Raw genomic sequence first — 15,283 nt, forward strand, 5'->3', positions numbered from 1 at the left:
AGGGGATAGGTTTGGCTAAAAATGATCAGCTGTGAGAAATGACTGCGTTGAAACAAAGGCACATTTTAATGGTGCAGAGCAAAGGTGATTTCCTGTTATGTTGGGGGCTTTGTTGCCCCTCTGAGGGAGTTCTCTTTTTCTCTGGTAATTTAAACCCGTTTCTCTCTCTCCCCCACTCCGCCCCCCCCCAATGCAGAGGGGAAGGTGCCTCTGTAGGTCACTTCATTTTAGACTATGCCCTGAACAGGAGGTTACGTTAGTTGGAGGGAGCAAGCTGCTAGAGGATGGATCTGCTTCATATTTTCTCCTCTAGATTAAATGCATCTGGACTGAAGGAGAGAAAGAACCACGTTCTGCCACCGTGGGGAAAGTTTCCCGCAGGACTCTGGCTGTGGAGGGGGTGGGCAGTGACAGAATGAATGCAGCCCTCTTAGCAAGGGCTGCAATTCACAAAGGCATCGGCTCCCGTGCAGCAAGACAGATCAGAAACTCTACCCCTTACGTTTGAAAAGAAAGCCCCAGAGGTGATTGTTTACACCAGAACAGAGAGACTCGGGAAGGAAAAACCCGCCTCCTTGTGTCCAGCGGAGTGTCTGAAAGAGACTCTCCGTTTCTTTACCTCCGTGGTAGGGTGGGGAGGCGGGGTGTGTTTCTTAAGTGTAGATCTGGAGCGTGCAATCTTTAAACCAGGATCTGAGGACTTCAGCAACTCAGCCAGAGCCTAGGGGTCTGGGTGGGCGAGGTTCTGAGGCCTGCAATGTGCAGGAGGTCCGGGCTTTTGTGGGTTTGTGGGTCTGTGAGCTCTTACAGGTCTGGTTCAAGAGGTTCTGTCAGGGTTGGCTGGGCGCTTCTGCTGCCCCGCACTTTCCAGCCGCTTTACAAGGACTAGCTTGATCTGGCTTCCCCCTCTCTGCCTTGCTGCAGCTCCAGCGAAAACCGAGAGCTCGCAGCCTTCCCGAGGGATAAACAGGAGGCGGGGGGTGCGGGGACGGGACAAGCGGTGTCTTATACTGATGGAAGTTAATGCAGCCTCAGGTCATCTCGGCCCCCCTCCTCCCCGCCGCCGCCCCGAGGAGCGGGGTTAAGGAGGGCCGGGAGGAGGAGCTGGGGCTCTCTGCCCAGGAGGTGGGAAAGGGAAAAGGAGCTGGGCTGCAGACAGAGCCCGCATTGCAAAGCCGGCCCGGCCCTGCAGCCTGCGGAGCGGGGCCCGGCGAGTCCCGAGCGCTTCTCCGCCCTGGCCAAACTTTGCCGGGGCTGCGCCCACGGGCCTCCCTCGTGCTCGGCGCCGGCAGGAGCGGGGCGCACCCAGGCAGCTCCCCTCGATCCCCCCTGCCCTTGCTCCGATCCCGCCGCGACCCCTAGCGCCTGCCCGGGGCAGGTGGGCAGCCGGAGCCGCTGTGGTCCGGGAAGCGCGCGTGTGAGGTCCCGACCCCCGAGCCCGGCGGGACCATGTTGTGCCGCGGCTCCGCCGCGCTGCTCTTGGCGCTGGCCGGGCTCTCCCTGAGCAGGGTGCCCGGGGCCCAGGGCGCCGCCTGCGAGCCGGTCCGCATCCCGCTGTGCAAGTCCCTGCCCTGGAACATGACCAAGATGCCCAACCACCTGCACCACAGCACCCAGGCCAACGCCATCCTGGCCATCGAGCAGTTCGAGGGGCTGCTGGGCACCCACTGCAGCGCCGACCTGCTCTTCTTCCTCTGCGCCATGTACGCGCCCATCTGCACCATCGACTTCCAGCACGAGCCCATCAAGCCCTGCAAGTCGGTGTGCGAGCGGGCCCGGGCCGGCTGCGAGCCCGTCCTCATCAAGTACCGCCACGCCTGGCCCGAGAGCCTGGCCTGCGAGGAGCTGCCCGTCTACGACCGCGGCGTCTGCATCTCCCCAGAGGCCATCGTGACCGCCGAGGGAGCCGGTGAGTGCCGCACCCTGCACTCCTCCCTGCCGGGAGCCCAGCCCGCACTCCCTCGGCTCCCCTCCCCGCCGGCACCCCCGGGAGCCCAGCCCGCCCCTGCCTCCCTCTGCTCCCCCGGGAGCCCAGCCCGGTTCCCCTCTGCTCCTCTCCCTGCCATCGCCCCCCAGGACCGCACCTCCTCTGCTTCCCTCTCTGCCATTGCCCCCAGGAATCCTCCCTGCTCCCCTCCCCGCCGGCACCCCCGGGAGTCCAGCCCGCAGCCCTCTGCTCCCCTCCCTGCTGGCATCCCCTGGAGCCCAGCCCGGTTCCCCTCTGCTCCCCTCCCCGCCGGCACCCCCGGGAGCCCAGCCCGCAGCCCTCTGCTCCTCTCCCTGCCATCGCCCCCCGGGACTGCACCTCCCCGCTCCCCTCCCTGCCATCGCCTCCAGGAATCCAGCCTGCACCCTTCCCCGCTCCCGTCCCTGCCGGCGCCCCCGGGAGCCTAGCCCCTCCCCTCCCTGCCATCGCCCCCAGGAATCGGGACTGCACCTCCTCTGCTTCCCTCTCTGCCATTGCCCCCAGGAATCCAGCCTGCACCCCTCCCTGCCAGCGCCCCCAGGAGCCTAGCCCACACCCCCTCTGTTCCCCTCTGTGCCATCGCCCCCGGGAGCCCATCCTGCACCTCTCTCTGCTCCTTTCTCTGCTCGCACCTCCAGGAGCCCTGCCTGCACCCTTCTCTGCACTCCCACCGTGCCCTCATCCCTGTGAATCCAGCCCAGAACCCTCTTTGCCCGCTCCTGCGTGTGCCCAGCACACTGTGAATCCAGTCCCCGGTTCTCATCCTTTCTGATCCCAGTCAACTCCAGCCTACCCCGCTTGTGATCTCCCTCTGGTTCCAACTCCCAGCCCTCATGCCTTGCTGACCGTTAAGGAGATCACCTCTGATCTCAGTCAACCCTAGGTTTATGGGCCCCCAGCCAGCTCCATCTGCCATCCCTCTTCTTCTCCCCTCTGACCTTTTTCCTACACCTGAATCTCACTCTCCTCCCTTTCTCCTCTTCCCTTTGTAGCATCTCACGCTCTCTTCCAGAACCTATTTCTGTCCCTCCTTCCCCTATCTAGCCCCTTCTCCCCCTCTGCCCCCCTTGCCTTCCCATCTCACTCCATGGATGCTGGTGACATCTGAGAGTGGGTAGGTGATGCTTGCATATAAAGGTGCAGAGACAATGGACAATAATGCCTTGCAGTAATGTTATTTCAAACAGGGTGGACACTGCATCCATGTGTGGTTGAACATCACCCTCCCCTGCCACCTGTTCCTCGAATTCTAAACTTGCCACTTGGATCCTGTCTCCCATTTCCAAACCCAGCTCTTGCCCTCACTCCTGTTGTCTCCTACCATAGGCTAAACTTACCTCTCATCTAACCCTCACCTCCATCCAACCCTACACCCTTCTGATAGTATCTTTATGCTCTTTTGTGTGAAATAGTTTCTGTTACCTCTGACTTTTTACTCTTGTTTAGCATTTATGTTGAGCTGATTGAGATTTTTGAGTGACATTTGTTGTTGAAATGGCCTTTTTCCAAAACTGAAAAATTCCATAAGAAATTCTTACTTTTTTGAAATTTTTAACTTCTTGTGATTTTTTTTTTAATTGACATTTTTCAGTCAAAATTTTTATCAATGCCATTGCCGGGTAATCAACATTTCTAGTTTACTGAAAAACAACAGATTCAGAAACATTCTCTCTTCAAAAAGTAGCTTAATTTTTTTGTAAAAACTGTTGAAAAAATGAAATCCTGTGAAATGGAAACAATTTCCCATTTTTTTAGCTCAGCTTTAGTATTTTGTAAATATAACTGTACTATAGTAGGGCTGTTGCCACACTATAAATGTACCCAGTACTGTGTATACAATTCCCCATGCCCTCCACTCACTAAAACCATGTGTCCTTCCGGAATTGGCTGCACTCACTTTATTTTGCATAGACAAGAGCAGCTGCACATGTGTGCTTGTTGAACTTCATGCTGCAAGCTAGCTTGTGCTGATGGGAGCAAGGTGGCGGTGCCCCTATTTCCATGGCAGTGGGAACATGAGAGAGATTGTGGTGGCCACAGGAGGAGCGAGGCTCGAGGTAGGAGAAGCAGTTGCCCCTGCCTGTTCCCATGCCGGCAGTAGCACAAGGACATGTGCAATGGCAGCTGGGGGAAGAGCGGCAGAAAGTAATTGTTGCATATTTATTTTAAGATAAACTTAAAACAAATATTACTAGTTTTACGGCATGCATAGATACTGGGCCAGAACCTCAGCTGTATTAGGGTTGCAGGCAGTGTAGTTGAAGGATGAGTGTGGTAAAGATGGCTACGTGATAACATGTACGTCTCCTGGTCCTGGGGTTAGATGAGGGTCAGTTTGGCCCCAGTTCAAATTAGAGTAGCCTCAGAGCTACTAAGCCTCAGAGCTACTAAGTTGTATCTGGCTGCAGTGGCCTCCCAGGAGATCACTGGAGGCTTCTAGAGCACAGCAGCTCTCTGGCCCCATTCCCTTTCATTGGCCATGCTTGGAGCTGTAAAGGTAGTATTGGTGGTTGTTTCAGTGCCATCTAGGTGTTCCTCTTACTGCAGGAGAATCCCCAGGTGGCTGGTTAAGCTGGCTTTCCAACTGCTTTGTGCTGCCAGAACACTGCAAAGCTCTCACTGGCTGGGCGCTGGCTTTTTTAATACAAAAAGATACAACTTCAACCATCCCTGAGCTGCTACCTCTGGGATGGAACATAGAGCCTGTTAAACTTTGCACAGCAATACAGTGTACTAGGACAAGCAATGGAGAAATAAACCCATTTATTTCCGATTGAAAGAGCTGAGATAAGCCAAATTAGGCAATATGTAATTTGGGGATTTGGCTAGGACTGGAATTTGGTCAAAGCTCTGGCGCTAGAATCCTGCATATTTACAAAATGATAAATATCTCAGTGTTTATCTCATCAGAGAGAAATACATATCGCTGATCGCGCTTGGAGATACCATAGGTGATGGTGTAAGTTAACTATTGGTACTGGTAACTATTTGACTTACATGCCAAAGTTGGCAGAAGACGATGGTGTAGTGAGAAAAGGAAGTTTTAAGACAGAGCAGGCTTGCACCTGTGCTTTATCTTACACCTACTTACACTCTTCTGTTAGTTGCTCATTCTGTGGCAGCCCCATCTTTCAGCCCCTTTGGTGTGTAAGTTACACCAGCTTGCACCAATTTGTTGATTCACTTATACCACCGTTGATGTCACCTCTGATTCTGACCCATAGCAAAGTTCTTTGGATGAAAGGTGCAGTATGTAACTCATTACTGTTGTCATCGTTCTGTTGACCCTTACCTTTCATTCCACTCCATATAAGCCAAACCCCATAATTCCTCCTCCAACGCTTTCTCCATTTCCAGTCACATCTTATGCCCTATTCCATTGCACTCTTCTCTTCATGTGCCCATTTAACCTTTCCCATCCATCATTTCTTCCCCTACCCGTATATTTTTTTTATTTCCATACCAATCTAACTCCACTTCTACATTTCAAATTACCATTTCCACCCCTTCTAATGCTGAGATCCCCCTTAACCAATACCTCAAGCTAACTCTGTTCCTTATACTTCCATAACTAACCCTTCCCCTCATTCGTTTCTAACCTGTCCTTCCTCTGTAATTGTACCCCACATCTAACTCCGCGTGTCTGTCTATAGATCTGTTGTTGCTGCTTCTCTGGGCTACAGACCTGCTGGGAGGATTTCAGTGAGGCTGGTTTTGAATTCCAAAATTAGGAATAGGTTTGTGAATGTCTCATTTTGAAGCACATTTACAGACTCTTTCCTTAGCAGCATTGAGATACTTTCAAAACTGCTTTAAAAAATGGATCCAAACTGAGTGAGGCTTGGCAAGTCAACAGATATTTGAAAGCAGTGGCATTCAAAACTGAAGGGAGGAAGTTTCTCTAAAATTGCCCCCGAGTTACCTATTGCTGAGGACCACAGCAGCACAATAACCGCTTTGAATGATTCCAGTGTGAAATCCATGAACACTTCACTGTCTGGAAACCTGATGACGTTCTGATTTCTGGGATTTAAAAATTAAACTATCCATTGGACTGAAGGTATTCTTCTGGGGAGGGGGGGAATAAATCCTCCCTTTTAAAAAATAATGAAATATTCCTAATCTAAGAAAAGGTCAGAAGAAAACTGGTATCACCCTATTAGAGGATTGTACCCCACTAGAAAACATCACTAATACAAAGAACAGACTAGTTAATGATTTGTATACAAGGCATTTCTCCTAAGTTTTTTCCTCTTAAGAATGCACTGTCTGCACCTAATATTGTTGGTGAAATGCACAGTCAATGGAAGTCAAGCAGCTGAGGTTTGAAAACTTCTCTTGGTTTTCACACCTCAGCTGCTAGAGGGCCTCATCCTCCCTGATTGAACTAACCTGGTTATCTCCAGCCTGCTTCTTGCTTGCTTATATACACCTGCCCCTGGAAATTTCCACTACATGCATCCAACGAAGTGGGTATTCACCCACGAAAGCTCATGCTCCAAAACGTCTGTTAGTCTATAAGGTGCCGCAAGACTCTTTGCTGCTTTTGCAGTCAATGGAAGTGTAAATTCACATTTATTACTGAAAAGGTTTTCATCATTCAAAATGAAAATATTACCCACAAAATAATAGGACTTTGCACTTTTATCACATCTTTTGTCCAGGGATCACAGATTTCTTTCTAAACGTTGACTGACAAAGGTAAGTATTATTCAGTCCATTCTGTTGTAAAAGGGCAAATTAAGGATGGGGTTGTTAAATGCCGTAACCAAGCTCATAGTCAGTGACAGAGTCAGGAATAGAGCCCCGGAGCCCTGAGTCCAGTTCCTTTTCTCTGCTCACCAGACCATACCACACCACCTCCCTAGTGAACAATTTGCAGTATACGGACTCACAGTGTAAAATAACTTTATATTCTATCCCATTGTAGAGAATCTCAGTTTGCAGAGTTTCTCCCAGTTAATCCACAACATAGCAAATAGTATTTTTAATTAAAATAAAATTTTGTTTCTTTACTCATTTTTGTGCATGTGGATTGGCAGTCAGATCAAGTTGTTAGATTGCTAGGGTGAGATCTTCATCTGGCTCTGGCTGGGTAAAAGGACTGGACTGGTTTTCTGTTTATCTTCAGAAAAGATTTCTTTTTGTTTGCTTTCAGGAGACTGACGTTCATGCATCAGGTTTATAATTAGGCCAAAGGGAGGAAAAATGCATAATACAAAGCAGTTTACATATAGGGAAACTGTGCACAGTAATTAGCACCAACGTCCTCACCAGAAGAGAGTTAACTCTGGGCTCCATTCTCCCGGACTTGCACTTTTGCATAGTTTGAACTACAGTTGATGAAGTGCAGCATCTTGATACAGATTCTGAAAAATGCACATTCTTCCTCACAGAGTTTATGTTGCACATGTCGTCAGTGGTCAAGTATGTAAATCAGTGAGTGTCTGTGTCCCAAAAGGTCAGGGGAGTGGCCCTAATTAACAAGTTAGATGAATCAGGTCTAACTGACCACTACATTAATGGGCATAGCAGCTTTGGCTTGTGCCAGTATCGTTTACGTAGTATGTCACCGGGGACCTTTCTAAGCTTGTCACCCTAATAGGCCCCAAATATTTCCATGTGTGAACTGTCATTTGATCATTTCTCCAGTCTGTGAAGAACAGAGAGGCTTTTCTTTAACACTGGTCTGGCAGGTCTGTCTTTCCCACCTATTTTTTCATTCCAGTAAACACATTCTAGCGGCCATTTTAAGGAGAACTGTAAAATTAAAGACTGAAAGAGCCCTATTAAATCATCTTGTCTAGTTCCCTGCTCGGTACAGGGTTCTCCCATGAGGCAAAGTCCAACTCCTTTGGTCCATTTGAGTTCCCATGAGCCTGTGTTATCAGAGCTTGAAATATAACCAGACACCCAACTACTAAATCTACTGGACGTGACGGGTACAAAAGATAAGGAGGCCAGCTTGGGTGAGGGCTGGGGCAACACCCTAGCCAAAAGCCCATCCTTAGTTGCTGCATGGGAGAGGCTGTTGTGATTCCTATCATGACCCTGCTTAGGGCTTCTGTCTTTCATATCCAGGCTATGATGTCAGACTGATTTAAAGGCCACTTCCCTGGAAGGAGCCAGGGCCGCCTGGGAGGGTGGGGCTGGGCAAGTGGGGCAATTTTCCCCAGGCCCCACAGGGGCCCCATGAGCCCTGGCCCGGTGGCAGTCCGGGTCTTCGGCGGCATTTCAGCGGCGGGGGGCCCTTCAGTGCTGCTGAAGATGTGGAGCGACTGAAGGCCCAACCTCCCCCACCCCCGCTGCCACTGCTGGGTGAGTACAAGCGCCGCAGCTCCCCTGCTTTGCCCCAGGCCCCCTGAATCCTTTGGGCGGCCCTGGAAGGAGCTGTCTCTGTCTTTTCTCTACTGTTACTCCAGAGCCCCCTACTTGTGGAAGGGATGATATGGCCACTACTGTACCATTCACTCAGCCTCATGACTGCTGTGAAGGGGAATCTCAGTTACTCTGTGCCACTCCCATCCTCTGCCATTAACAGCTATTGCCTCCTTTTCTGAAGGGAGAGAGGGGAGTCAAGGTTTTAACAGACCAGTCAGAGCAGAACACCCCTGTACAAATGGAATTAGGAGGATGAAAGGGGATCACTCAGCCCCCTCACTGTTTCCTCAGCAGTCACCCATCTGGGAGATCCCACCCTTAAATGGGGATATCGGGGGAGGGGGCACTACCTCCTCTGATATTACTCCCTGAAAACCTCATATGGGTTGGGCAGTAATGGTGTCCCTAGCCTCTGTTTGCCAGAAGCTGGGATTAGGCAACGGCGGATGGATCACTTGATGATTTCCTGTTCTATTCATTCCATCTGAAGCACCCAGTATTGGCCACTGTCAGTAGACAGGATACTGGGCTAGATGGACCTTTGGTCTGACCCAGTATGGCCGTTCTTATGAGTCAGTGGAGAGGATGGAGTCCACTCTCCTTACGGAAGGAGCTAGATCGACAGCCACAGAGCAGAGGGTCTCTGGCTAAGCTCGGTGTAAGCTCTGAGCAGATGAGCCAAAATTTGGCCCTTAAATTTGTGCTATTCCTTTATACTGTTGTAAAAGAGAAAATCTCCAAGTCTGTATTTAGAAGATACTGTAACTTTAAATACACCAATGTTTATAGCTGACTCTGGAGGCCAGTGTGAAATTGTATATCTTTGATTAGTCTTCAGGATCAACCAAATCAAGACAATCCTGGAAGGAGAAGAAAATGATATTTGCAACGTGTTTGCATTCCAGTTGTCGGAACAGAGAGTGCTAAGGTCCAAATTTACATCTCTGGCCTTTGATTTTTGTCACCAGCTTTTGCGCATGTAAGCGATTTTACCCACAGATGTGGGGGTACACCATTTTGTATGTGCTAAATTGCTATTGTGTGCACAAGTGGCTCTACCATTCATGCTAGTCTTGTTACCCCATTTGCTTCCTCCACCCGTTGTGAAAGGTAATAACTGGAGATATACCAATCTCCTAGAACTGGAAGGGACCTTGAAAGGTCATTGAGTCCAGCCCCCTGCCTTCACTAGCAGGACCAATTTTTGCCCTAGATCCTTAAGTGGCCCCCTCAAGGATTGAGCTCACAACCCTGGGTTTAGCAGGCCAATGCTCAAACCACTGAGCTATCCCTCCCCGTCAAGAGAGTTGTTGTCTCTGTGTTGTTCCATATTGACTTCCTGCTAGTCGAATGCTCTTCTCACCTCAGTTTACCAAACAGTCACCCTCTGTTCATTTAGGTCCCTCTTAAAACTCACTTATTCTGCAAAGCCTGCAAGATGTGAGTTTACAAACATTTAAAAACAAACAAACAAACAAATGACCAGTCCTCCCCACCACTGGATTACTCAGTGTGACCTGCCACCTGTGTGTCATGCTTTTAGATTCCAAGGGCTTGAAGGCAGGAATTGTCTTCATTTTTGTATACAGTGCAGCATCAAATATGTTGTCAGTGTTAAAGACCTGACTGAGGAAAATACCTAAGGATGTGCTTATGTCTATCCCTATGTATGACAATGCTGAAGTCCCGAATAGGGATGCTTTTCTGAACAAATAGTAACAATAAAACGACAGCAGATAGAAAGGGGCACTTACTAAATAAGAGTTGGTTTAGGCGAGCTGAACATTTATCTCTGGAAACGTCCAGTTTATAAAATGGGAGATGTTTATGTGAAATGGCAGGAATGTAGTTGTTAAAAAAAGTAAAATTCTGTGTCATGGTGCACCTGCAGGACATGGAAGTGTAACTTTGAAGATATGGATATTTTCTTTGCCGAGTCTTGAATTATGCTTCAGTCAAAACAGTTGCCTTGATTATATGTGATTAGAGTAGGTTGATTGCTATGCTGTTTTTGAATATTTCAGAGAAATACTATATTTAATTCTTGGCTTTACTTGCATCCATCATGAAGGGGCAAGGTCCTTAAATTATTTTGGAGCATTCTTGTAGCATTCATAACATATTTTCCAGTGATACTCTACTTCGTTTCCATATGGAAGCTGAAACCATTCCCCTAAATGGTGGTCCATGTATTGCCTATCACATCAGTGGACTCTTGAGCAGTGTCAAGGTATGAGTGAATTTCTGCATTTGGAGAGGAGAGTAGACAAGAGAGTAGATCAAAGGAAGGGCTTCCCCAGGCTGATTAAACTTTGTCCATTTAGCCCAGAAGAGGAGCATTGTAGAATGGACACCCAGTATTACAAGGAAATAAAAACATGGCTTGAAGGTGTGTGGTGCCCTTGGTGAGATTGGGTGGGGGGAGGAGGAGGGAAGGAAACACAACCACAGAACGTAAAGCAAGTAAAACAAATGCTAGGATCACTTTACTACGGGGCACCTGATTGGAAGTCTGAGACTCTTTGCTGTATTGTGCCTCCCTCCCTTTTTATTTTTTATTTTAGGGATTCTGTGGTCAGAGTGAAACATATTTTGTGTCTCATTGGCTAGGTGGAGAAACACTAGCTTCAGTTAAGTCTTCCTTCTCTCCTTCCTATGTCCCTCTAGGTGTGTAAACACACACAAAACGGATGTGTTTGCCTGACTGGGACAAGGACCACAGTGGCTCTCCCTATAAACCTGCGCAGGCACATTGCCCACGCTCTGGCTGAAACTTTTGAGGAGATTACTGCAGCCGATTACCGCGACGTGATAGACCACATCAATGGGCTATTCCACATCTAGGCATGCATGCATGCAGCCCTAACCCCCCCTCCTCTCCCGAAACATTTCCACCCTGAAAATAAAAGCCGCTTACTGGTAACTCGCTCCTCTGCTTGTCCTTCAGCAACTGCTGTGTACTGCGATTGGCTTCCTTCCTCCTGGCTTGAGAAGAGCTCCTGGCTGCATGCCTCCTGGGACTCTGGGGTGTCTTCCCCCATCCCAGTACCTTCACTCGCGGTTTCCTCCCCCCCCACCGCCTCCTCCTCCTCCTCCTGTCCCCCACCCTGCTCAGAAGTGTCCATCGTGGTCCTAGGATTGGCAGTGGGGTCACCCCCAAGTATCGCGTCCATCTCCCTGTAAAAACGGCAGGTCGTGGGGGCAGCGCCGGACCTGCGGTTTCCCTCGCGGGCTTTGTAATAGGCACTTCCCAGCTCCTTTACTTTAACCCTGCATTGCAGCGCATCCCGATCATGGCCCCTATCCAGCATGGACCTTGATACCTGCTCAAAGATATCATAATTCCTATGGCTGGAGCGCAGCTGGGACTGCACAGCTTCCTCCCCCCAAACACTAATGAGGTCCAGCAACTTGCCATTGCTCCATGCTGGGGCTCGTTTGCCGCGTGGAGGCATGGTCACCTGGAAAGATTAATTGATTGCACTCCACACCTGGCTGCAGCAAACAGGAAGGGGATTTTTAAAATTCCCGGGGCATTTAAAGGGCGGGTCACCTGAGGCCAGAGCAGTAGAGTGCAAACTGATGAGCAGAGTGGCTGAACAGGAATTCTGGGATATCTCCTTATTCCCTGGAGGCCAATTAAAGCGCTGGTGTGTGTCCACACCTGATGAGCAGCGCTGGATCACCAGCGCTGCATTCCTTATACCCCAACCAGAACGGGTGCACAGCCAGCGCTGCAGCCAGGGAGTTGCAGCGCTGGATGTGCCTTGCAAGTGTGGACGGAGAATAATTGCAGCGCTGGAAAGCCTCCACCAGCGCTGCAACTTGCAAGTGTAGCCAAGCCCAAAGATATGTATCTAGCAGCAGTGGTGCTGCTGCACCCCCTGGCTTGAAATAGTAACAACAAACACTAAATCCACGGTTCCAGCAGCAGCACCCCCACTACAAAAATTGTTCCATCACCCCGGTACTAGCAGCACTTAAAACATAAGTAAAAGCATTAACTGTTCGTGCTCATTATAACTATTTGCAAATGTTATTAGCTCTGTTATTTCCAATCCAATTGTTTCCAGATTTAAGGTCAAATTCAGCTCAGAACATACTTTGCACAGCTCCATGGACTTCAATGAAAATGTACAAGTGTATAAGTTAGGGCAGTATTTTGCGTGTAACAAACCACACATTTCTCAGGGAAGACTATGTACATGTCAGATTTGTCATTTTTTAGTCCTCTGCATAAAAAATGCAAGTAAACCATTTTCTTAGTTTCAGAAAAAATATTCACTTATAAGCTGAACATGTATATTTCCAGCCTTACAAGAGACATTTTGAGAAAGTTGTGAGCTAAAGAAGAGAGAATTCTAAACCTTACTAACGGTGTTGCTGCTGGTGACCATATACTGCTTCTCCCTAATATATCTATAGCATGAACTGTAGGAAAAATGGCTTTTGTGGTGTATGTATTGATAATCTATGTGCAAAGTCAAGATTTGTGGAGTTAAGTGCCACCTAAGGCTGTGATCATTTTAAGTGAATAAAGCTAGAAATTCTTAATTTTCATATGAAATGCAAAATTCTGCTGTTGGATACTGCTGGTGGATCTTAACACACAGAACTGCCATTGACTCAGTGGAAGATCTAAGCAGAATACTGGAGTCAGGATTCACTGTGTGAATCTAAGGACAGATCTCCTGTTACCTTGAAAGTTGTTCTGTCATTTTTAGTTCAGAGATGACATAATGCCCTATCCTAAAGTACTTGTACAATGCAAATATTTTGCAGTTAAAGAAGATACATTAAAGAACAATAAATATCTGAAGTAGATAATTAAAACTAAATTAATTCACATTGAGGGATTTCTTAGTCAGCAGTGCTGAGGAATGTTCCCATCTCATCAAAGGAACTGAAGAAAGTCCCCAGACAACAACCCCTCAGTTTGACTTTGCTGTTTCCAGCAGAGTTCCTGAAATGGCTTCTGTAAGGCTGCTCAATGTCATTTTAATTGCAATAATAATCAGGATCACATTATGCTTGGATTTCCCGTAGCCATAACAGGTTGTTTATTCACAACAAAGTTTTCTACCAAATCACCTCTGTCTGTCTCCCCTTTTCAAACCTTTCCTCCCACTCTTTGGCCCTTGAATTGTTGTCTTATGTTATACTCTTTTTCAATTATTTTTTACAGTTTTCCGCTGAAAATGGATTTGGTAGAACGGGCTGTAGGAAAGATCAGGGATCCTTATAACAAGGCCGTTGTTTTCAAAAGCATAGCGTTGTCGGTTTCTGGCAGTGATAAGAGTCTGCATTTGTTCAGAGAAGATTTGTGATTTGTCTGTGCTTTGCATGTCTCGAACATAAATGAGATTACACTTTTCCTTTGGAACTCATATAATCTTCGTTTACTATCAAATGTTATTTCAAGACATGGTTCTGTTTATTACTGTATTGTCTTATAGAGGCGCCTACTGGCTTGTGTTCTAAAATGGCCTTAAAATGGGGCATGAAATTCTTGTTTTTCTCTAAAAGTTGTTAGCAGATTGATGTGAAATTTCACACAGAGTTAATTTTTAGGCCTTTGGATTTTTGATGCCGTTTTTGTTTGGTGTTTCAAAACAAATTTGTCAATAGCCTTTGAATTTGGGCTTCTGCTAAATTTTTCCCTTGGCAGGCCTGCTGTTTATCATTGTCAGAAATTTCTGTACACAATTGTCTGGACAAAACTTGGTAGAGAGGTAGATCCTGAGGGCCACAGGGAGAGTGTTTTTATTTGTTTATTTTGTTATAATTTATTTATTATATCTTTTTAACAAATGTTTTAAACCATTATTTGCATTATGAATAAAAGTTTGTGCACAGTGCACATAAACTTAATGGATGCTAGGTGCAAACTAAATAGATTGGGTCAGGTTACACAGAAACCTGATTATTGGGCTCGATGTACTGAAGCTTGATTGACAGGGAATGCTGGGTGCACAGAAGTCTGACTGACTGGGCAGCTCCAAGCGTGACTGAGTGACGGAGAGGTGGGAGAGCTGCATGCAAACCTATTGGATGAGGACCAGGAGCACATAAAGCCTTCTTTATGAGAAGCTAGACTGTTGTGTCAGAATGTATTGTACAACAGAGAAGGGATCAAATGTTCTCCCACTGTACTTTAAGCCCCACATGTCATCCCCCCACTTGTCCAATGCCCACCCCTAAATAAGCATTAAATAAATTGAGATGAATACACAAAAATCTTCCTTGTGAAGCAATTGGGGTTGCTACACACACGATGTGCCTCTCTCAAACTCATCAAAACAAGGAAATGAAAAGTTAAGCCACCTAATAATATACTGTATATCCTCTTCTCCTCCTCCCATAGACACACATCTATGGTGTGTGGTAATAGTAAGACCATACACTACAACCTTAACTCTGCCCATTAGGGTTGCCAGACTTTTACATCACCCCCTATAATTGCCTTTCTACACGTAACCCTTTCCCAAATTAACCTCTGCCAGCACAACAAACATCCATAACTACTAGCGCTGGGGGAGGAGAAAAATAAACTGGTAAACGAGAGCATGCCCAAGGCTGAAAATGGAGCTGAGTTAAGATGGCAGAGTATGACAGGTGTGGTCATGCTAAGGTGTACTGTGGGTGGAGGTGTTAGGTGACTTAATTTTTCATTTATGTGGGTTTGGGCTTTGTGTTGGGGTTGCTATAGACAACATGCATAACTGTTTCTCAACCCCAAAGTTTTTTTATATATTACTAGATAATAGGGCCAGATCCTCAGCTTGTGTAAACTGGTGTAGCTCTACTGACTACACTGGAGCTAAACTGATATACCCCAGCTGTGCATTTGGTCCACAGTTCCTAAAGCTATTGAAAAATATTCCCATTCTGAAATTTATCCTACTTATAACACCACTGATGTCAATGGCACTTTGC

At 47.5% G+C, this 15,283-nt stretch overlaps 1 protein-coding gene across 2 annotated transcripts in view; it reads left to right on the top strand.

Annotated features, from left to right (window-relative positions):
• Window positions 1-643: 643 nt before the first annotated feature.
• FRZB (frizzled related protein) overlaps window positions 644-15,283 on the top strand; it is a 33,601-nt gene continuing 18,961 nt past the window's right edge. Inside the window, exon 1 of one of the 2 annotated variants that reach the window (XM_039495848.1) lies at window positions 644-1,909. In XM_039495848.1, coding sequence (XP_039351782.1) covers window positions 1,450-1,909 — 460 coding nt within the window. In that variant the 5' untranslated portion in view covers window positions 644-1,449. The remainder of the gene's footprint in view (window positions 1,910-15,283) is intronic. The other variant, XM_039495846.1, reaches the window with a different exon arrangement.

The sequence above is a fragment of the Mauremys reevesii genome, linkage group 11 (genome assembly GCF_016161935.1).
Source record: "Mauremys reevesii isolate NIE-2019 linkage group 11, ASM1616193v1, whole genome shotgun sequence".
Lineage (NCBI taxonomy): Eukaryota > Metazoa > Chordata > Testudines > Geoemydidae > Mauremys > Mauremys reevesii.